This window comes from Verticillium dahliae, genomic scaffold (assembly GCF_000150675.1).
Source record: "Verticillium dahliae VdLs.17 supercont1.8 genomic scaffold, whole genome shotgun sequence".
Lineage (NCBI taxonomy): Eukaryota > Fungi > Ascomycota > Sordariomycetes > Glomerellales > Plectosphaerellaceae > Verticillium > Verticillium dahliae.
Genome location: NW_009276927.1, coordinates 1,319,430 through 1,341,536, shown reverse-complemented (window position 1 = coordinate 1,341,536; position 22,107 = coordinate 1,319,430). Strand labels below are relative to the sequence as shown.

At 58.0% G+C, this 22,107-nt stretch overlaps 5 protein-coding genes across 5 annotated transcripts in view; 3 read left to right on the top strand and 2 right to left on the bottom strand.

Annotated features, from left to right (window-relative positions):
- Positions 1 to 1,259: 1,259 nt before the first annotated feature.
- Positions 1,260 to 2,563, top strand: VDAG_04952 (sorbitol dehydrogenase; the record flags this gene model as incomplete). The annotated part of the gene is made up of 4 exons (XM_009654556.1): positions 1,260 to 1,316; positions 1,374 to 1,744; positions 1,799 to 2,204; positions 2,261 to 2,563. 4 exons carry the CDS (start codon positions 1,260 to 1,262, stop codon positions 2,561 to 2,563), a joined length of 1,137 nt encoding a protein of 378 aa, XP_009652851.1.
- Positions 2,564 to 2,859: 296 nt separating this feature from the next.
- Positions 2,860 to 4,108, bottom strand: VDAG_04951 (GCY protein; the record flags this gene model as incomplete). Its single annotated transcript, XM_009654555.1, has 5 exons — positions 2,860 to 3,056; positions 3,156 to 3,402; positions 3,467 to 3,628; positions 3,717 to 3,991; positions 4,051 to 4,108. 5 exons carry the CDS (start codon positions 4,106 to 4,108, stop codon positions 2,860 to 2,862), a joined length of 939 nt encoding a protein of 312 aa, XP_009652850.1.
- A 1,104-nt stretch (positions 4,109 to 5,212) lies between these two features.
- On the bottom strand, positions 5,213 to 6,930 carry VDAG_04950 (integral membrane protein sed5; the record flags this gene model as incomplete). Its single annotated transcript, XM_009654554.1, has 5 exons — positions 6,220 to 6,930; positions 5,517 to 6,131; positions 5,400 to 5,450; positions 5,304 to 5,334; positions 5,213 to 5,237 (listed from the first exon to the last, which is right to left on the bottom strand). Exons 1-5 carry the CDS (start codon positions 6,455 to 6,457, stop codon positions 5,213 to 5,215), a joined length of 960 nt encoding a protein of 319 aa, XP_009652849.1. The 5' UTR covers positions 6,458 to 6,930.
- A 1,046-nt stretch (positions 6,931 to 7,976) lies between these two features.
- Positions 7,977 to 17,610, top strand: VDAG_04949 (uncharacterized protein; the record flags this gene model as incomplete). The annotated part of the gene is made up of 4 exons (XM_009654553.1): positions 7,977 to 8,023; positions 8,145 to 8,317; positions 8,375 to 11,340; positions 11,700 to 17,610. The coding sequence occupies 4 exons, from the start codon at positions 7,977 to 7,979 to the stop codon at positions 17,163 to 17,165; spliced, it is 8,652 nt and encodes a 2,883-aa protein (XP_009652848.1). The 3' UTR covers positions 17,166 to 17,610.
- A 3,094-nt stretch (positions 17,611 to 20,704) lies between these two features.
- VDAG_04948 (uncharacterized protein) overlaps positions 20,705 to 22,107 on the top strand; it is a gene marked incomplete at its 5' end in the record, with an annotated part of 2,706 nt that continues 1,303 nt past the window's right edge. Inside the window, one exon of the mRNA XM_009654552.1 lies at positions 20,705 to 22,022. Within this exon, the coding sequence (XP_009652847.1) occupies positions 20,705 to 22,022 (1,318 nt within the window). The remainder of the gene's footprint in view (positions 22,023 to 22,107) is intronic.

Sequence of the window (22,107 nt, the reverse complement as noted above, 5' to 3'; positions counted from 1 at the left end):
AACTTCCTCCGGGACCTTTGGGTGGGTCCGCCCTGGATCCCGCCCCATTGACCGGGGTGGGGTCTGTGCCACTCGGGAGGCCCCCCCACTCATGCCTCTCCTTTGGCGCCGCGCTATTTTCCCCCCGCAGTCTTGCGGTGCGGCCGAGGGCACGAATGGCGTCGCGGGTGTGATTACGGCCGTGTCGCGCTGGACGAGCAGGACGTTGGCTCCAGCTTCGGCAAGGCCAATGGCGACGGATTGGCCAATGCACGGGTGCCGCCGGTGAGAAGAGCGGTTTGCCCCTCGAGGGAAAACATTTTGGCGGCCATGATGATGATTGACTTCTGGAGCGAGACAGGCTTAGACGAGCTATGGAAGAGAGCAAGAGGCAGAGGGGTGGGAGACAATTCAAGTGTCTGACAAATGGCCCCAGAATGACTCTGAAAACAGAAAGGTATCGGCAGACGCAAAAAAAATGTAGTAGCTGGCAGTGCACGGAGTTCGGAAGCCAAGTCAGGGCGTGGTCGAGGATCGTGATCAAAGTCATAACCTCAAGACAAGCTCACGTTTGGGGGGCAGAAGGGCAGGAGCAATAGCGATGGCGGGGCATGGAGGGGTCGGTGGGGGTCAGTGGAGGCCCTAGCGATATGGCCCCGTGGAGTGTGGGGAGGGGCAGGAGCAAGGGGTGGCCAGTGACGTTGCAGGGACGACTGCCCCTCAAGCGCGGCTCGCCCGCCTTTGCACCATTTGCCTGGTTCGCCCCCCAACCCACAGGCCTAGCCTTGTCACTCCTTCGTCTGATCCTATCCTTTTTCCAAACATGGTCGCCGGCTACGGAGCCTCCCAAGACGGATAACTGGGCAGAATCCGCCGACAATGTCTCCGCACGGTTACTGGTCCCCGGATTTGCCATGTTTCTAGAGGGGCATCGTCATCTGCTGGGCATTCAAGTCAGCGTTCGGAGCTCCAGGAGGGGTCAAAATGACCGATGGACGGGTGCCCCTCGCCCCATCCACTCGGTCACTTCTTCGCCGGCCGATTTGTCCCCAGTTGATTTTCTGCCTACTTGAATGACCCGGTCCATCAACGCGGCCTTCTTTCCGTTTTCCCAACTTTTGGAAGGCTTGATCGACATCGTGAGATACCCAGAAATTCGAGCAACAAAGACCTCCACAACGACACACCTGGCAACACAATCTCTAGCCAACAATCGACACCCACCTGCCACAGATCCTTGAACAACACACCCAAACAGTACATCATCTTGATATCCAACCATGGCTGATTCCAAAGTGCAAGCATCTGTGCTTCATGGCGCCAAGGATCTTAGAGTTGTGAGCTCCACGCCCTGCCTCAACAAGCAGTAACAATCCTTCTCTGACTCCCTACAGGAAGACCGCGATCTCCCTGCCCCCTCTGCCGATGAAGTCCAAATTGCCGTCGAGGCCACAGGGCTCTGTGGCTCCGACCTTCACTACTATTCTCACTACCGTAACGGCGACATCATCGTTTGCGAGCCCTTGACCCTCGGCCACGAGTCCGCCGGCACTGTCACTGCTGTTGGCTCAGCTGTTACGAGCCTGGCTGCTGGTGATCGCGTAGCCCTTGAAGTCGGCCTGCCTTGTGGGTCATGCGATCTCTGCGCTCAGGGTCGTTACAATATCTGCCCAGGCATGAAGTTCCGCAGCTCTGCAAAGGCCAACCCTCATGCGCAAGGCACGCTGCAGGAGAGGGTGAACCACCCCGCGAAATGGGTTCACAAGTAGGTGGCCGCCTGGATAGGGAAAGCGTTGGACCCAAGCTTACCACCATACAGGCTCCCCGATGCCGTGTCCCTCGAACTTGGCGCCTTGGTCGAACCTCTCTCTGTCGCGATGCATGCCCGCAACCGCGCCAACCTGCCTTCCGGTTCCACGGTGCTTGTGTTGGGAGCTGGTGCTGTAGGCTTGCTCGTTGCGGCTGTCAGCAAAGCCGCAGGACAGACTGTCGTCATTGCCGACATCCAGTCCGATCGTGTAGACTTTGCCACAGCAAACGGCTACGCCGACGCCGGCATCGTCGTCCCGCCCAAGAGGCCACAAGCCATTGAGGAGAAACTTGCCTACGCCAAGGAGGTTGCGGACCTTGTCAAGCAGGCACAAGTTCAGGGCAAGGCCGTTGGAGAGGTGACTGCCACATATGAGTGCACCGGTGTAGAAACCTGCATGCAGACGGCCATTTACGTGCGTTGTGCGGCCCTATTCTCTACGGAATTTCCGTTTTGCTTACGAATACACAGGCCACGAGACCCGGCGGCAGGGTCATGATCATCGGCATGGGCACTCCCATTCAGACCTTGCCAATCTCGGCAGCGGCTCTGCGCGAGGTCGACCTTGTCGGTGTCTTCCGCTACGCGAACTGCTACCCCAAGGCCATTGACCTCATCGCGAGCAACCCCGTGGGCCTGCCCTCGCTTCAGAAACTGGTCACACACAGGTATCAGGGTCTTGCCAACATTGCCGACGCCTTCGGCATGGCCGCTCGCGTCAAGGACGACGAAGGCAATCTTGTGCTCAAGGTCATGGTCGATTTGACAGCATAAAACATGCGACGAGGAGGTGTAATGGGAACATGGTCAGTCAAAGAGGAGACATGATGAGCGGGCGTCATGAGAACTTTGGTGTACAAGAACAGAAAATTAAATACGTCTGGCGCGCCGAACGCAAGCACGAAATACATGGCATTAGGATAATCACGCAGGCGCTGTGGGTCGTTGCTTGTTTGTGTACAATGCAATCATTTCTATCTGTCGCTCTATGCTTTTGACTTTGGGAATCTTACATTTTTCTCCACACGTCATGCCAACATTCCCAGCAAAACGAAAGAAGAAAAGAGTCTCTACGACTTGTCGGGGAAGCCAAAGTCGATGCCGAAGGGAGGGTAGACGTAGCGCTTGAACTCGTTCTTGGCGGCGAGGTCGGCGGAGTAGTCGTTGAGGGACTTGAGGTCCTCGTCGTCGAGCTTGATGGTCTGGAGGTTGGCCTTGATGCGGTCGGTCGAGGTCGACTTGGGGAGGACGGTGCTGCCGCGGGAGGCTGGCGGGGTGCGGTTAGCATGGGGATCTTATGCGCCCGACTGGAAGGAGTGCGCAAGAGGCAAAGTAAAAAGAAGAAGAAAAAAAGAAAAAAACTCACTGTTGTAGCTCAGCAGGACGGTGCCGGGGGAGACGCCGTGCTTCTCAGCAATCTTGACGATGACGGGGGCGCTCATGAGGGGGCCGCCTGTGCTGCCGAAGGGGCTGTAAGACATGATATGGATGCCCTTCTCCTTGCAGAGGCTGACGATCTCGTCCTGGGGCAGGCTGGGGTGGTTCTCGATCTGGTTGACGGCGGGGACGACCTTGGCCACGGGGAGGAGCTCCTCGAGGTAGCGCTTGCTGTACTACACAGGGGGCTGTCAGCTCATCCGGGGGTTCCAGGATTGGGGAGGCCGGTGGATGACTCACATTGCAGACACCAATGGCCTTGACCTTGCCAGTGTCGAGGAGCTTCTCCATCGACTTCCACGTGTCGGTGTGCTTGTGGTCGCGAATGAGGTCGCGCGAGCCGTCAGGGAGGGTGGGGAACCTGTCGTGGTTGCCCTCGGGGTTCATGGCCACGGGCCAGTGCTGGGGCACTGTCAATCGAACGTTCGCTGCGTGAAAACAGCGCCAATTGACGTTAGGCCGGAGGCCCCTCATCAACGGGAGCACTCACAATGAGGTAGAGGTCGAGGTACTCGAGGCCAAGGCTCTTCAAGCTCTTGTCGAGAGCCTCCTCAACGCGGGCATCGCTGGTCTGGTAGGTTCCCCAAAGCTTGGAGGTGACGAAAATGTCCTCACGCTTGACGCCGGCGGCGAAGGCGTCCTTGAGGCCCTCGCCAACCTCGTCCTCGTTGGCGTAGCAGTAAGCGCAGTCAACGAGCTTGTAGCCGTTCTGGACAGCAAAGGAGACGGCCGCCTTGACCTTGCCGGCCTCACCCTGCCAGGTGCCTGGATTTCCCTGTAAGCATGGAAACACTCCAGTGGGATTCATGAGGCGATCAACATACCGAGGCCAATGGCGGGAATGCTGGCGCCTGTGTTGAGCTTGAAAGTCTGGTCGGCCATGATGTCGTTTGCTAGGTAGATATGGGTAAATGTGTTGTTTTGGCGGGGGCGGGGTAGTTCGCAGCGGGGTCAGAGGGGTCGTGATGGGATTTGGGTATTATAAACGAAGAAGAGAAACGCGACTCGAGCCAGGCAAAGGACCGCGGGCATGCTCTGGGTTATCAATCCCACCACAAACAGCCGCGGTCCTCATCAACCCGACGCCGGGTGCGAAACGCCCAGTTCTCAATCTCCAGTTGAGGGGAGGCCCTCTGGGCCCCCGCCCGCCTCTCCTTCGCCCCCTTTGCAATGACGATGGCCGTCGCAGCGCGCATCACATTGCCCCTGGCCCCTCCCCCTGGCAATCGAGTCTACATCGGTACGCATTGGTGGGAGAGGCGGGACCCCATTCATGGAGAATTCGCTCCACTACGGGCCACCTCTCGGGGTCAGTTCCGCCGACGTTGTTTTATTTTTCTCGCGGGTTGATGCTTGCGCCCCCTCCATTCGCCCTGGCGGTGGGCTCTGAGCTTGGCCGAGTTTTTGGCGCTTGGTGCGCCCCCGTGCAGCTTAGTAGCGGCGGCCATGTCGCCTAGTTGGGGGTCACGTTGGGTAACCCGGAGAGGCTTGTGACACGCTGAACTGCCCAACGTGGGGCCCCTTAACGGACGTGACTAGATGAGCGAACGAATATGCTCGGTGTCGGGATCTTGGCCTGCGAGGTTTCTTCCGTGATATGTTCCTCTGATGCACTCTGGGCGAAGGGGAGCAAGGAGCCGGCCTTTGCGCCGTCCCCCGCTCCTTGAGTCATGCCTTTTCCGGAGTGTCTTGACTAATTAAGTATGGTGAGAGTGTGAGCATTGGGTTGCTTCCTCCTCGTTTCTAAGGTCCCGCCCGCTATTCTTCCGGAGCCGCGGGGCTGTGGAGGCCTGACCCTGTGTACATGGAGGACAAATCGCATGGCTCTTCCGGCTGGGAGAAAAGTAGGCATCCTGAACATGAGCCTTGCTTGATTATGATATCTATAACGAACAGCCTCTAACCAAAAATGGCGCTCCAAAGGTGCGGCAGTACAATGCTGGTAGTACAAAAGGAACTCAACTCCACGCGCGGCCCAGCGCGCTCTTAACCTGCAATGAGAACCCAGAGTCTGTCACTCAGTCAGCCATGGATGCACGACACCATGTGGGAAAGCGAGAACCGCATGCCAACTTACAGGAAGAAAATCATGAGCACGCCGAACATTTCTATTGCCAGCTCGATCAGCACATGGTCACAAGATTATCCATTGGAGGGGTTAAGGACGACTTACTTGCGACGAGCCAGCGATTGCTCGATACTCGTCCCCAATACTTGAGCAGCTCTATACTCGGATTAGCCTGCATTCCGTAAAGCGCTCCGGGCAAGTTCGGAAGCCTAGACGTCATACCTTTTTGCGCGCCCTCGACATTGTCTATGACGTCTTCCGTGTTGGCGTCAATTCTCTGGATCATCTCGCTCTGTTCCGATACCATCGTCGCCAGCTGTCCAAAAATGCTGCCCAGCTCGCCGATGGTCTTCTCAATAGCCTCGATGGCCTCGCCTCTCTGATTGATGTAGCTGTTCTGCGGTTGCGCCTCCTCCATCATGAGCAGCTGCTGGTCACTCGCGGGGTTCAGCGACAGGAGGTCAGCTCCCGGAGACGGCGTTCCTCTGTTTGGCGTGCCATAGAGTGGCGATGCCGATTGCTGAATAGGTGGCTGCGTGTGCTGCCCAACAGACGAGATGAAGTTGTCTGTCCTCGACCGCGACGCCTGTATGTTCTTCGTACGCTCCTCCAGCACGTCTTTGAAGTTGGCCGACACATCCGTGAGCTTGCCCTGCAGAAGGAACACGACGTTCTTGTTGTGCTCGCCCTCCTGGTCGGCCTTTGGGTGTTGGGTCCTTGTCAGCGCTTGGAGCTGCGAGATCTGCTGGTTGATGGAGGACAAGTCCTGCTTGATGATGAACGTCAACTCGTTGATTTCGACAGGCCTGTCGTCGAAGAGGGTTCGTCGGCGGGCAACTGCGCGGCACAAAATGTCAGCTCGGATCCCACGGTCGCAAAGATGCCTGCGACCTGGCCAGTCCACCGATAGCAGCCCGTCACTTACGTGTCGCCAACTTTTCCAGTTTTCCCATGGTGCCTGTGATGCTCCTGCCGATTTGCGCCGCTTGGCGGGCAAAGTCCGATCTCCTGGGTCGTCCATCGCCGTTGGCGGCGGCCTTCTGCTGGTCCGTCAGAAGAGACCTGCGCTGCGCGCCGACTTTACTGGACGCCTGGCGACGCTGCGCCTGGGCGAGGACCGATTTGAACTCCGAGGTGCGGTCCTGGATTGATGCGACGGCCATGGTGGCGAATCGACTGCGAGCGTAGGCAGGTGTTTGGCTTGAACGGTGCGAATTGCTTAATACGATGGTGTTTGATGGGTTGGCTTTTCGAGTCTTGTCCCGTTGGCGCCTCTTGCTATCAATGGCGAAAAGTGTATTAAAAATGTAGGCGCGAGTACGAGGTGCCCAAGTAATCGACTGGATACGTGGAGTGTAAGGGGTATATCGAAAAGTACGGCGACGTGGCCTGGCAACGCAGGATGGAGCGGCGGCAAAGTTTAAAATCGGCGATAGGTGTCAAAAGGCGCAAAGCAAAGATCGTGAGGTGAATCGAATATGCCTGGCGAAGTTCGTGTTCTCAAGTTCGGTGTCGGCCGCGTCAGTTTCAAAGGGTAGAAGAAGCGCAGTAGTGGTAAGGTCAGGGTAGCCCAAGATGCAGGCTGGCGACAGGAACTGGCTTCTGGTTGGCCTTTTGGCTCCTTTGCAAACGTGGTGTTTCTGCTGGCGGGCTTTCCAAGAGCCCCGTAACTCCTTGTTTCCTCTAGCGGGGCGACATGAGTGGCCCGTCCCACCATTACCTAAGCCACCTAAGCCACCTCGCGCGACTGATGTTGAGCCACATTCGGTACATGTACCTCCATGGCACAGACGCTGTGGCTTGAGCAGACAAGTTTCCCATCATCTCATTGTAAAGGTACTGATAGCTTGCCGGCTATCCAGGTAATGCTGCATGCATTCCCTTACTTTCGCCCTTCAGCAAACGCGAGCTTTGCTGACATGTATTGCTGGCTCCCACATGCCTCGTGAAGGATGGACCTAGACTGCGCCACGCCAACTGTCTAGGAGGGAGCTGACAACTCGCCAAAGCTTCGCCCCCCTACCTTTGTTGCTCTGGGTTTGATTGCAGGCGTCCCCATGCCGATCTGATCCTCCTCTGCCTGTTGGCAGGCAATGGGACGGGGATGCTGAACCTACCTCGGTGCCCACCTTAGGTACTCGGAGGTTCCTCTGCTGCACATTCGCGCAGTAGTGTGACTTGAGGATCTCCAACAGCACCTACTGTCTCGCGCCCCGCCCGCCGTAATCATAATAATAATAGCACCAACAGCCCCCAGCTCATCTGTGAAGCCCCGTTGTAGCGTGCCTAGCAGCTCCCCTCGTGCTGCCGAGTCTTGCGAATCCCAGCTGTGCCGTCCGTACTAGGGTGGCAGGGTGACGAACCACGGCCAACGTGACGCCGGTCGTACGTAACCCAACCCAGAGATCCTCGTGTCGAAGCCCATTTCTTCTTCTCCAACCTATACCTCTGCCATTCGTTGGGAAGCCTGCCGTCAGGCTCGTCGCGCAACTTGCACCGCAAACGTATTATCATTATTATCGCTACATCGTCGGCACCGAGGACAAACGAGTTTCTCAAAACTCGAGAGGAGGCCCCCCCCCTCTCGTTGTCGCGGTCGTCTTACGACACTACCCAATTGCTTCCCGCGCTCGTCGAAAAGCATGAGGAGATAGCATTTCGAGTTCACCAAACGCCGACGGGATGGACGGCTCATACCAAAACCCCTATCACAGGGCCAATAGCCCCATGTGAGTTCTCTTCAGCCTTGCTCCACGCCGCGCCATCGCCCTCCGAACCCTTGCCCTCCGATCCCTTGGTCGCACCAATTCTCCAGTCATAATCGGAGCCCTTCTAACACCCTCTTCTCAGGAGCCCCGAAACGCCAACGAGCGCCCCGTATCGCGCCAACGTCAACCGAACCAAGACGAGGAAATGGGTGGAGGCAAAGACGCAGAACTATGACGGTGACGACTGGGGAGCTGACGATTTTGACGAGCAACCCGAGCCTGTGCCTGTGCCGCCCTTGCGACCCATCGGTTCACGTCAGACCAGCTTGTCCAGCCAAACATGGAATCAGCCTCCGCCGATGCCTCAAGTAGGCCATCGATATGCATCTGGTCCTCAGCCTAGCCTGCACATTCAGACGCAGCCGGTTCAGGTGTCATCGCAGTTGTCGCAGTCACAAGCGGAACAGCAGCAGCCTCGCGAAACGACAGCAGCACCTGAAATCAAGTCCCCAGCGGGCCCCGAGCCTTCTTCGTCAGTTTATAGTCAGGGCACAGGGCCGGTCGTCTCGCCTCAGTCCGCCGGCTCTAGGGCTATCACTGCGCCCGTCACTGTTCCAGAGCCCTCGGGGTTTCCTCCGCGTAAGAGCAGTATCAGTCAGGGCGAGCCCCAAGCAGCCCAGCAGCAGACGATCCTACCCTCGAGTGTCTTTCGCCGTTCAGAAGAGGATACGATTGCAGCCAATCCGCAGTCATCCCATGCTGCTGGCAAGGATGTGGAGGAGTCTGTCGCTTCTCAGCCTGGACGCTCGATTGCTCATAATGAAGGCACAACTCCGGCCCACACCAGTCTAGGCAGCAGCACCTCCCCCGCCGGAACATCTCAGGATACTGTTCAGGGTGGCAGGAGCGACGACGGATTCGATCGGACACCTTCCCCCTCAAAGCTCGACCAAGGACAGACGCAACAGGCATCAGTGCTGGGATCAGCACCTGCTCCTGTTGAGCAGCCTCAGCCTACCGAGCGATTCAGTACCGCAGTCATCGCTGAGCCGCAAGCCATTCTTCCCTCCCGCCAATACCAGGCCTCTTCGCCGACTTCAACCGTCGAGCAGGCAAGCAGGAACGCTGCAAGGGCCCAGGAAGAGCCTCGACGATTTTCCACGAGCCCTCAGCTTCCAGATCTGGCGCGCATGTCCATGTTCGGCGACGATTTCTTCGCGAAACCACCTCTGACCTCGAATGCGCCCCCAGTGCCTACGCTGCCAGAGGAAAGCGAGCCTTCCCCTCAACTCCCTTTAGCCTCACAAACCTTGCCCGCAATGGATCGGTCGACCACACCACCGAGGACTGATACGACCACGATCCTGAGCACTGATCAGACCAAATCGCCAACTCAGCCAACTCAGGATACTTCGCCCAAGCCAGGTGGAGTCACAGCCGAGGCGGCGCCGACTTCGAATGTGACAGAATCCCCGACTGGTGAAATCGAAAGTCGCGAGCCTTCCCGCCCTGAGCGAGCTCAACAAAAACGCCCATCATTTCCTGGTGGCTGGGTCACCGAGACTGCGACCCCATCGGCGGAAACTGAGCCCGCAGTGAATCCCATCGAAAGTGCGCCGACTGAACGATCAAACATGCCAGCAGTTTCCGACGACGGGGGCGGCTCCCCTGCGGCCTTCGAGCCTGTCCCCTTGAAGGGGCTTCGATCCACTTCAGGGCCTGGGTCGGTGACAGCCTCGGACGATCACGTACAGCGCACTGCTAGCCCCATTGCATCTCTCTCTCTCTCCCCCGCGCCTGAGGGATGGTCACCTACGCTGGCCGCTCTGCAAACTCGACCTGTCGATGACCCACCCGAGAAGTTTGCCGCTCCTGAGCGACAGTCCACCCTGAGCACGATCAACTCTCCCTCGCCAATCAAGGAGAGCGATAAATTGAGGGAGGAGATCATCCGAACTTTAAGCCCAGTCCGTCCCACGCATGATCACGATGCAACAGGAGACAGCAAAGGAGGCCTCTCAGTGTTGCCCAGCCAGGCTGGTCGGGAAAGTACCTATCTTCATGGCGTTTATGACGATTACTGGTCTGGGCCCGAGGACAGACCACCTCACAGCAAACAGGACGATGCTGATCCTGCTCCTGCTCCTGCGATTCCAGCAACAGATGGGACCATGCTCTCATCACCGCGCGATGTGTCTGAAGTTCCGCCTTTGAGCCCCCGCAGTCCTCGACGAGAGCCCGTCCATGTCCCTGCTGCGGTTCCTGAAGTCAATCTGCTCCCACGTCGATTCTCCTGGGAGGCTGGCAACGAGGATCAACCGCAGTCTGCGGAGCAAGGCAGCGCTGTTGCCTCGGCCCCGCAGTTCGCCGTCGATGTCAGCAGCGGCCCGTCTTCTCAACATTCTCAGCTTCTCGCGCCTTCCATTGGGAATCCCGAGGAGCCAACAAATGATGACGACAAGCCACCATCCAGTGCGGCGGACGAGCTTCCTTCGAGGCTGGCCGACAAGTCACAGGTTGGTATCTTGGACAATACGGCTCTAGTATCCCATCAAGTCTCTCAAGTCAGCACTCTTCCCCTGGAAAAGCAGGATTCGGCCGGCCCTGAGCCACCTTCTCCAATTTCAGCAGCGTCCGACAAGCCGCCGCCCTTCAAGGGAGAACCAGAACCCAAGACGAGACGCCTATCGCTGGCAGACGAGAAGCGACTACAGGTCTCCACGTCGGACCAGACCTCTCCGCTCCCTTCCCCCGGAGGTCATCCCGCGTTAGCAGAGCGCACCCTTGCAGTAGGCCCCGAGGCAGAAGGTTCACCGACGCAGCATCACGTTCCAGCGCAGTCGACACAGTCGGCGCAAAAGTTATTATCGTTTAGGGAGATTCTTGACTTGCCAAGCCCCGCAGACAGAATCGCCAAGTACAATGAGACGCGAGCGCAGTTTGCTTCGACGGACTCGGGTCTCAACAATTGGATTGTCAGTCTGCAGTCACAGCATGCGGAGCACGGTGCTGCCTCCTCCTCGTACCACACGTCCATCACTGCGGCACCTCCAGGCAGTGCATCGGCACAGAGATCGCCGACTAACGCACCATCGGCGTCGCAGCAGCCTTACTATCAGCAGTATCTGAATGCCAGCTCGCCGAACGCGACTCCAGGTGCACCTGGCCGGCCCTCCACGAGCAACATGGGGACAGGAGCTTCACATTCTCCTTCCAGCGATTTCAAGCACTCCAGTGGTCAAGTTGGGGCGAAGGGCAAGGAGCTTCTGCTCGGGGCGGCCAAGGCGGGCAAGGGACTGCTGAGCAAGGGCAAGAACAAGCTTCGCGGCGGCGACAAGGTATTTCCTTAATCATTCCTCTTTACCAGGGTTACTGCACAGGACATGCCTCTTCTCTCATCATCTTTATTTCCTACGTTGATGGTCGGACGATTCTTAATTTAGCACCCCCATACAGGCCAGGGCCGTGACCATGACTTGACTCGGACAACATGGGCCACGAGCCCTGGACCCTGAGCCATGAGCCACCGGCCGGTCTATGTTACTTTCTGCGCGGCTGGCTCGGATGACGGCACGGTGTATGGATAAAGAATGACACGACTTCTTCTACACGATCATGTATTTCCCTTGACGGCTTTTAATCTCCACAATGACTTTTCTTGAGGTGCCTTGTTTCTAATGCCCGATTGTTTTTGCAGAACGAAGAGTCCTCCTCCTCCTCATCGCCGCCTCCGCCTCAAGCCAAAGCCAGAAATGATCGCCGCGCCTCATGGGGTCTTAGCCTTGGACCACGATCCTCGGGTCTGAAGGGCGACGCCGACCCACAATCGAACTCACCCCAGCCTAGGCGCCTCTCGACTGTTTCGAGCTCGGCCCCTAAGATTCCTCAACCTTTGCGCTTGTCTCCCTTGGACACTTTCCCAAACTCAACCGGAGTTCTGTGGGCTACTTCGCAACCACGGCCGCGCACTCCCCCGGACGGAGTCAATGCGCAAGGAGACAGCCAACCAGAATTGGTGTCGCCGGTGTCGGACACACACTCGTTGCGCAAGGCGCAGCATGACGACAACACCAATGATGAATATGATGCAGCCGACAGCGTACAGATCCCACAGCCTATCAGTAAAACGCAGCCCTCGTGGGATCCGACCAATGCGACGCCTTTATTTGAAGAGAATGACTTTGACCTCGACCATTCACAGCCCTCAAGTATTCCAAACGGCCGTTCTGTTGCTCCTGCTGACGATCGTGATGACGACTGGGTCGTGGTAGAGCCGCAGGCTCCTGGCGAGCCATATCGCATGATGCCATCCGGGGCCAGCAAGAAGCCTGCCTCTGGCCCGACGACGACGCAAAGAGCGACATCCTCAGAGGTTCCTCGGAACAATGCCACCCATACTCAACAGGCTCCGCCAGAGACCTCACCACAACGCAACTCCTCCTTCGTTGGGCTGCCTCCTATTAGACGGAGCTCCACCTTTGGCATCAATTATGCGCGCAGAGCAAAGGAACGCTTCTCGCTTGATGAAGACGAGATGGATAATTTCTCGAGGACATCCACCCTTGATGCCAACGCTGGCCCCAGCACTCTGTCCTCGCAGCAGCAGCAGCAGCAGCAGCAGCATAACAGTGCTGTCGCCCAACAGAATGGCGACCTTCCAACTGGAACTGGGACGCAGACCCGTGATTCTCAGCAAGGGCTTGCAGGAGACACACTAGGTGCCTCCAGTCTTGGTCGCCCTGCTTCCTATGCTTCGTCTGAGGTTGATGTCGGTGATGATCCGGAGAAGCCGCCCGTGGCAGAACCCGCGCCGTATCAGAATCGGCGGACAGCGCCGATGCAACACCAGAACATGCGGCCCCAGCCAGGTGTTCTCGGTCAAAACATACCTGGCGGTAATCCTGTCCAGCATCTTCCACCGCAAGGGCCTTGGAAACTTGAGGAGTCGCACTTGTCCGAACCTCTGCTTCCAGCTAGCCGAAGCCGCCATGCTCCTGATACCAGTCAGGCGTATTTCGGCTTTGATAAGGAGACTGGTGCCACGAATCCGGTTCCGATCCAGCAACGCTCTGCTGTCCAAATGCCTCCTCGTCAAAAGTTTTCAGAGACGCCGCCTTCATCTGCACGTCGTTATCCGGAGCTTTTCTCTCGGGCAGTCGGGCAGCAACAGCCGCCCCCGCAGCAGCAGTTGCAGCAACAACAAGCACAGCAACAGCAGCAGCAGCAGCAGCAGACGCAAAAGCACTTGGATCAAGCCATGTCACGGACATCACAGGATCTTCCACCCCAGGTGTACCAGCAGCAGCCACCGAGCCGGGAAGATGTGATCTTACAACACAGTAATACATCCGAATTCCAGGTCCCGGGTGTTGGTCCGCCACCTGAAGACCATCGCGGCCGAGAAAGAAGGGGTTCGGGTATCTTCAAGGAGATCGGTGGCCGGTTCAGGACCGCCTCTCGCGAACGCAAAGGCTCTGTCATTGAAAGCAGTGGTCTCGAACAGCAACCTGGTGTTGATGCGCGAGGAGATGAGGTTTCGGAGTCAAGCTTTGATACGCAGGAGCTTCGTGACCGGAAGAAAAAGCGCCGGTCCAGCTTCTTCATGAGCCTCAGGGGCTCCAAGCCTGCCAGCAGCGGCGGTCCGCCAGGCGCCAGCGGAGATGACACGGCGGACTCTTCAGATGTTGCTGAACAACCCCAGACGCATGCTCAGCTTCAACAACAATTTGCTCATCAACGCAAGAGGTCATTCTTTGGAAGCACACCTGGTAGTGGGCTGGGACCTCCGACTCTGTCACGGACCTCGACGTCAAGCAATGTGCACGAGACTGAGGGTAGCATGCACAGTCATCAATCGCCCAAAAAGCGACTGTCTACGTTGACGGGCAAATTCTTTCACCGATCTTCGGGTCAGGTCGAGGAGCCGCCCAAGCCAATGACTGCGCAGTCCACAGCTCCTTCTCTTCAGAGCCGTCTCTCTGGTCTTCCCAATACCCAACCCGGAGTGCCCAGCCCACTTGCCGACCACCGGAGGGAGAGAAGCGATACAACTACTTCAAGGCCTGCTACTGACCACGAGCCCCAATATCAGAACCAAGGTGACGCACATGACGTGAAGCATGGAGACCGTGGCCGTAGAGCGTCCGCGGGCAACTTCTTGGCTGGCCTCTTGGGCAACAGATCTTCATCCAAACCTCGTGGGGCTCACCCCCAGCCTGAGAGGCTGTCGCAAGACCAACCGCAGCAATTTCAGTTTCAACGACAGCCGCAACCTCAGGCGGGCCAGGTTGGCCATCAGCCCTCTCCGCAACCCGCCTTTCAACCGGGAATGGGCGACGCACAACACGTCAACCGCCTGTCCCCTCCGCCCTTCCGCACCCAGGGACCTCCTGTCCACCCCATTGCAGATGTTGCTAGCCCCGAGCAACGTGGACAGAGCAGTTTTCCTGGCCCTCAAAAGGCCCCCGACAACACGCGAGTGTCTGTTCAGCAGGTGAACAGTGACACAGATGAGGCAGGGTCAGACACTGAACAGTCAAACGTGACCACAGCAGCCACCTTGCAGGCAAAGCCAAATGGAGATCTGCCACAGTCGCAAGTCCACACTCGGCCAGTTCCTGATGTGAATTCCCGGCCACTTGGGCTACCAACCGCGACTGGAACGATCAACAAGGTCAGCCCAAATGTTTCGCCTGACTTTTCGTCGGTCAACCACCAGACCCATCGAGAATTTGGCGCGGGAACCGAACGAATGCCTTTTAGCCCTGATCATGTTCAACATGTTCAGCGCATCGAGACACAGCAGATCCCTAGGGGCCAACCTGGCGCCAGTCCTGAGACTCTGGGCCAGCTGCCTGCGCAATCCATCCAGCAGCAGTCTTCTGGAGCCGATTTGCTGCCCCCGAGAGAACAGTTCTCTTCTTCACCTCGGCTGAATGACGGCTATCAACCACCCCCATCCGAAACATCGCTCCAGGATGGACGAGTATCGCACCTGTCTATGGGATCATTCCAAGAGCCCTCGACTCATTCAAGTCCCAACTTGTCCTCCCAGGTCGATCCTCGAGTGCAGCGGCCTGTTTCCATTTCGCCCGTCCCGGAGGGGCTGCATCAGCCGCCGGGGACGTCTATTCATGCCCGCGCGTCGGCACCGTTGCTTACAACACAGACGACGGGGCATCATGGAGTCCATCATGGATACGGTCCTTCCCAGGCATCCAGGCAAAGCTTTGGACCGGGTGTTGCGTTTTCGAACTCTGAGGAACCCCACGAGAGCCGTCGCTCAAGATGGCTCATGGGCAAGTCGTCACAGCAGCCCATGCAGGCGTCACAGCCGAAGCTTGAGAAGGAGAGGTCGGCAAAGTCCATATTTAACGCTTTCAAGCGCTCCTCGAAGCTCCCTCCTGCCAACCAGGCTCAGCCTGACCTCGCTGCTTATCGAACGAATTCTCATCAGCAACATCAGCAAACGATGCAGGGCCGGCCGCTGAATCCGCAACAGGGTCCGCAACAGTCATTCTCGCAGCGACAGCACCAGGAAGCGCAAGCACATGGCCAGCCTCAGCAGCTCCTTCATGGGCCAGCAAATCATCTCGCACAAGGCCAGGCACCTCCGCTGAGCCACCCTCAACCTATAAACGGGCATGTGCAGATGGGCCCGCATCATCTTTATCAGCAGCAGCGAATGTCGCCCGCCACTGTTCCAGTGCCTGGGCAGATCGATCCACGCCATAACTCGTTCAACAGCCCTCATCAACCACATGGGCGATCGCCAGAGTTGGACCAGCGAGGCGCTCGCAGCCCACCGCAGCCAGCCCATTTTGGCGGATACGACACATCGGCCACACATGGGGAACATGACCGAATGGGCCAGGGCTTAGGGGGCCCACGATCCATGCAGAATGCATCTGCAGACCTGTATTCAACTCCTATTCACCAATTGGCGCAAAGTCAACAACAGCAGCAGCAGCAGCAGCAGCAGCAGCAGCAGCAGCAGCAGCAGCAGCGGAGCTTGATAGAACCTCAGTACGATCAAGTTCCAATTCCTCGGGGTTACGAGGCTGTTCACGGGGAGGGCAGCGTCGAACCTTCACCCTACTTGTACGGACGCAGAGTGTCCGGGGGGTTCCAACGACCATCGTTCGAACAGCAGCCGAGTAACAATACTGGCAACCGCAGACAATTCTCGGCAGAACAACCCTATCGTCCCTACAGTCAAACGCAACAGGTCCAGCCAGCCCTGCGGCATGGCGTCTCACCTCCTCTAGGCCAGCAGGCTAGCCTCCGTGACAGCATAGCCTTGGGTAGTTCCAGTCAAACCCTGTCTCACGCCGGCCATCCTGCAACGCACTCTGGACCACCTGTTGGCCTCGGCCTCGATCGACAGCAGGCTGGGTACGGAGGGCAGAATATGCAGTATGATGGTAGGAACAACCAACATCGAGAGGGCAACCAGCTTGCGCAGCAGCAGCGGCAGCCCTATGTACGGCACGATGAGGCCGCCAAGCCTCCGCATTTCACAAACCTGCCAGGACAAGGAATAGCTGCCAACAGCGTTGCGATCGATACGGGCATGTCCTCCATGGCCAGGAACGAGAAGCAACCGCCGCGTCAGATCCAGGCATCCCAGCATGTTGCCGCCAGCGCGCCCCGAGCTACCAGCAACATGTCCAACTCGAATCCGTCGACACCAGCAGGCAGAAACCTCAACATTAACGTGCAAAGCGCCAACCACGGGGATCACGACGACATTTACGACTCGACGCCGCGAAGACCCATGGAGCCCCTGAAGCCGACAATAACAGGTGACAGTCAAGTCAGCGCCGGGTCAAACGAGGAGCAGCAGGCCCTCCAGGCAAGACGTGAAGCCGAGGCTGCGGGCGCCAGCGCCGACCAGGCCAAGACGACACTCGCCCGGGACAAGAGCACGCGGGCAGAGCTCGAGGACACGGAGGACGAGCGCAAGCGGTCGATCCGGCTCGAGGAGCAGGAGGAGAAGATACTGTACGACCCGGACGAGGACTACGCACTGGTCACGGACCGGGACGCGGCGCGCAAAGACCCCGACGCGCCGCTCATGAGCGCGACGAGCTACCCCGGGATGGAGTGGAATCCGTACATGGCGGGGGGCTACGATGACCTGGACGAGCCAGCTCACAAGTGATGGGTGGTTATGGCCTCCGGGGGGGCAATCTTGCCATTTTTTCTTCGTTATTTTTTTCCCTCTACCACATCTCGCCTTGCTTCTCTCTCAGGATACCATTTGCTCGTTGCACGATATTGCTCTCGCGTCTACTTTGTACATAATGCTCCCTGGCTGGCAATGGGCCAAGCATGGTATAGCGATCAGGGGATCGGAAATATGGGTTGGATCTGACTTTTTGATCTGCAAGCTTTGATTAATTCTACAGAAAGAGGGTTTTTTACAAGGTTCTCTCTCTGTCCTTGTCTGGTTCGACAGATGTAGAGGGAACGCGCAGAAATTTATACATTGTCCACTATCCCGAAGGGCCTTGCTTCCACTCACTTGCCACTGTCTCTCGGTGGTCTGGCCGGTCTCTTCAGTGATCTTGAGCCGGTACCCCAGGCCGAGAGGGAAGTGAACACAATACTGGAGCGACACTGGCTCTATATTGATGCCTCCTGATGCCGCTGATGGGCCAGAAAAAGCAGCTGGTCTGAGGCGTGCGCTCGCTAATCGAATCGGGGCCCCCAAATCGGCCCCGCAGAAGGTGCGTCCGGGACAGACGGGCGGGGTTGCGTGAGATGGATGGCACAGTCGTACCTGAAAGAAACCACGGGCAGTAGTCGGCAGTAGTCGGCAGTAGTCAATGGCAGGTTGTTGCCCCCCCCCTCACGAGCTTCGGTCACAGTCCATCCAATGGACGGCTGGCCCCCAGCGTGGAGAAGGGAAGGAGGACCGGGACCGAGTGCGTGCTGCGGCCGATGAGGGGAAGGGAGAGAGGGGGCACAATGACACGATGACGGAAGTCCGAGCCACGTCGGGAAGCTGCATGGCAGGTCCCGTCCTGTCATGTTTGTCTCGCACCAGGTAGGTACCTTAGGTACGGCACATTACGATCATGAAGATGGGTGGAAGCATGCCCTGGAGGGGTCAATTTGATTATGTCTTCGCCAATGGCTGCAACAGGCCGAACATATGACAGCCACTGTTTGCGCGGGGCCACTCGCCGAGCGCGAGCTTTTTGACGCGCGCCGTGCAGACGATAGAGGAATCAACAGTTTGCGCCCCCTCCTACATAGTACATGTATGCGGCCCCTTGATGCCTGTCATCCGGGCTGCCGACGATCCCGCCGTCCATTTGCAGTGAGGGATGAGGTACGAGCGTTCGCATCGTATAGCTGGCTAGCCGTCTCCCGGCGGAACATCGTGTTGGAGTGCCCATCCAAATTCTTCTCGGCGCTGGCAAGAGGATACGAGATTTGGAAACGAAGAAGCATGTCCAGAGACGAAAATATGGGAAAAGCACGGCCCTGTCTTGGGTGAAACGCAGACACCTGTCGATGCTCCATCAGATGCAACCACGATACGATGGGGCAACCGAGTCAGCCGGATGCGTTCAACGATGGGAGCCAGCTATTACGAGTAGGTAGAAGCAGGCAAGGAAGGGCCGGCTCGTTTGCACGCTCGCTTCCTCCTGCTCAGCTGTCAGCTTCATGGATTGGTTGTTTGGCTGATACACCAAAAGTCAGTTCAGTCGCGTCTCGGCGTAGGCACCGCGCGCACAGAGCGAGAGAATGCGAGAGGGAACCCGCGTCTGTCAGATTTCGCGAGATTGCGCGGCGGAGATTGAGCACATGTTCGCATTCCGTTTGGGCGTGGCTGAGGCCGAGGGCCGCTTGGATTGGGAGGGGAGGGCGTGGGTGTCGGCGTGTCCAGGGCCTTGAATGGGGCCTGGACCTCCCTGCCAGTGTGCGCGGGAAGACAGCGCGAGAGCGAGGGGCGCTAGAAGCAACGAGGACAAAGAAAAAGAGCCTAGTCGAGAACACACCAGAAAAAAAAAACGAACAGCATGCAACATTGGGCGGGCTGTGCCTAGCTCTGGCGCGTGGGTGCGAGGTGCGAGGTGCTAGGCGCGAGGCGTTGTCCCGTCCGAGGCCCACGGACGCTCCTCAAGACCAGAGGAAAACAAGGGAAGCCTGCGCTTGTTTGGAAACCATGACGACAAGTCCGTATGATCCCCACCAAGGGTCTTTTCCTTAAGTCAGGTCTCTCTGTTGGGAAGATGGGCCTTGGTGGCCTGGTGTTGAGGAGATGGGCACCGCAGATCAAATGACGGCGAGGCGTGATCAGTCGGTTGGGCTGGAACAGACTTGGCAGAAACCTGGCAGCTACTGAATCAAGAAGGTCATGGTGTCATGGTGTCATGATGTCGCGGAGGGGCGTGGGCTGGGTACGGGTGACGGCGTGACAGTGTCTCTCTCTGTCTGCCCGGCTTCCAGTCTGTCTCGTAAGGTACTTTGGTAACTTGGCTCAGAGAGTCGTTTCGGTCCTTGATCCGCTGGAGGGCGAATTGGCACAGGCCTGACAGCACCAAACATGACAAGGAGTACAGGGCACTGGGCCAAAGTCCCTTGTCAGGCGCTGGCACGGTCGCCGGCGCTGGGCTAGAGGCTGCACAGCCGAACAGGCCCCCCTGGAGAAACGCCCCTTTGGCGTTGTGGGCGTCCCGCCTGCCCAGGCCCATCTCGGCTAAACACCGCAGTCCCTCAATTCTGTGCCTTCCTCGCTCGGGGAGTTGGGGTGGTTCGTGCTGGGAGACGTGCTGAGAGAGTAGGAAGGGACGGGCTGGGGTGTACCTGGCAGGCTAAGCGCCCTGTGGGTTCCCCTCTTTCCAGCTCGCTCCTCCATGTCTTTCCCATCCGATTCTTCAGGTCCAAGCAGGTGCAGGTCGAGTTCGAGTCAAGTCCGGCAGCTGCCCCGAGTTGCTCTTGCCTAGTCGTTTGCATCTCCGCATCGCGGCCCTCGTCCTCTCTTCTCACTCACCCGCCATACATACAGCCATCCATCCATCCAGGCAGCGCGAGTCTCGACAACATCTCATCCGCCACCTACCTCTGACGACCCCCGAAAACCCCCAGATCATCGGTGTCCCCAGCACCAAAGAGACGAGAGACCAACAACAAGATCATGTGGACCTGTCATTAAATCCGCCATACCCCGAGCTCTGCTCCTCCACCTTACCTATAGCACGCAGAAACTCTCACGTCACCTCCGGCACGCACCACCACACCACCACGGCTCTCCTCTGGAATTCCTTCCTCTGACGGGCACGAATCCGCTTCCTAGTCCCACGCGCTGCGTGCTTCTTGCTGCGTGCCAGCACATCGCACTGTCCCACGCAATCTCGTCAACGTACGAATCACCAACCAATCCAAAAGTCAATCCACGACAAGACACACGGCTGAGCACTGCATCGACTGGCTCCGCTGGTGTCTCGCATCGCTTCGGAACGCAGACCTCTTCCCACATACGCCTGTCGGGGGCGCTTGCCCTACATCACTCCGCGTAGCAGTTGCTCGTATCAGTGACGTTCGCTTCTGAGCATGGACTCGTACGTTGTGCCCCTGTTCTTCTCCCGCTGCTGCAAACCACTCCTCCTTCTCCTCACTTCCACATCGTCATCTGCCTTCACGTAACCACAGGCTGTGCCGCTACTCCATGTGGTCTTCACCTTGGTCATGACCTTTGCTAATGGCGCCTGGCACAGCTTCATCGCCGTCGCCGGATGGGCAGGCCATTCTACGCCGCCCCCCTCCTCCAACAGCCCCCGTAGCCTCGGCCACTTCCGTTCGCTTTCCTCCATCGCCAAGAGCCCCAGTCCTCAACCGCCACGAATGCCTGGCAAGTTTCCTTCCACCTCGGAGCTCCCCTCCATGTCCGCCTCTGCAAACACCTCGCCTCGCCTCCGCCCACTACCGCTCTCGCCCGACGGCGAAGACGCCGAGCTCAGCACCCTACCCGACCCTCGAAGCCGCGCCATGAGCCCCGCCGTCGACGCCAGCGGCTATGCCACACCTCATCACCCCGACCTCAACGCCGAGGTCGCCACTCTGAGCACCAAACTCATCAACGCCATCAACTACCAGACTACCCTCGACGACACCCTCTCTGCCACGAGATCGGAACTCGACAAGGCCCGCCAACAGATCAGAACTCTCGAAGCAAGGAATGCCACCCAGCGGGAGATGCTCTCCGGAGATGTGTGGGTTCGCAAGCGAACCGTCGAGGAGGAAAAGAAGAAGCTCCTTGCTGTCTTGGCTGTGGAGCAGAGCCAGCGAGAAGAGGTTGAGAGGGAAAAGAAGAAGATTGAGCAGGAGCTGGAGAACCTGACGACAGCTCTCTTTGAAGAGGCTAACAAGATGGTCATCTCTGCTAAAGAGGACGCCCAGCGGGACCACGATATGATCCAGAAGAAGAACGACCAGCTCAAGGCCCAGTTGGCTGACACAGAGGCTCTCCTCAAATTTCAACAAGAGCAGCTCACAGAACTCAAACACGTCATGGAACAGATGACCATCGAACGGGAAGAGCTTAGTATCGCCACCGCGCCCTCGTCTCCGGGATTCGTCAAAGGACCCGAGTACAGAGACGATGACCGCCTCTCACCTGATAGCGCTGCGCACCAAACGACGCTCGAACCCGTGTCACCCACCTACCCAACAAGCTTTAGCCACCTGATCCAACCCGTCTTGAGAACCGATCTTGCTTCTTATGAGGACTTTACTGCCCTCGCCCGTCTTTCCAAGAAACACGCTGCCGGAAACAGGCATTCGTCTGGATCTATGCCTGGAGCGAACAAGCTGGGCTCTGGACTCGGTGGAAGTATATCTAGCGCGCATCCTTCCAATGCCTCGACGACGTCGCTCTCCACGGCCGGCACCCCTGTCACCACTACAGCTCCTCAGACCCCCAACACACCTGCGTCCATGGTCAGCGTGGGCTCAGCGGATGCTGGCACTCCGGTCCCGGCACTGAAGGAGACGAAATACTTCAAACGTGTCTTAACTGAAGATGTTGAGGCGACGCTACGTCTTGATCTGGCACCAAGTCTATCTTGGCTTGCGCGGAGGAGTGTTTGAGC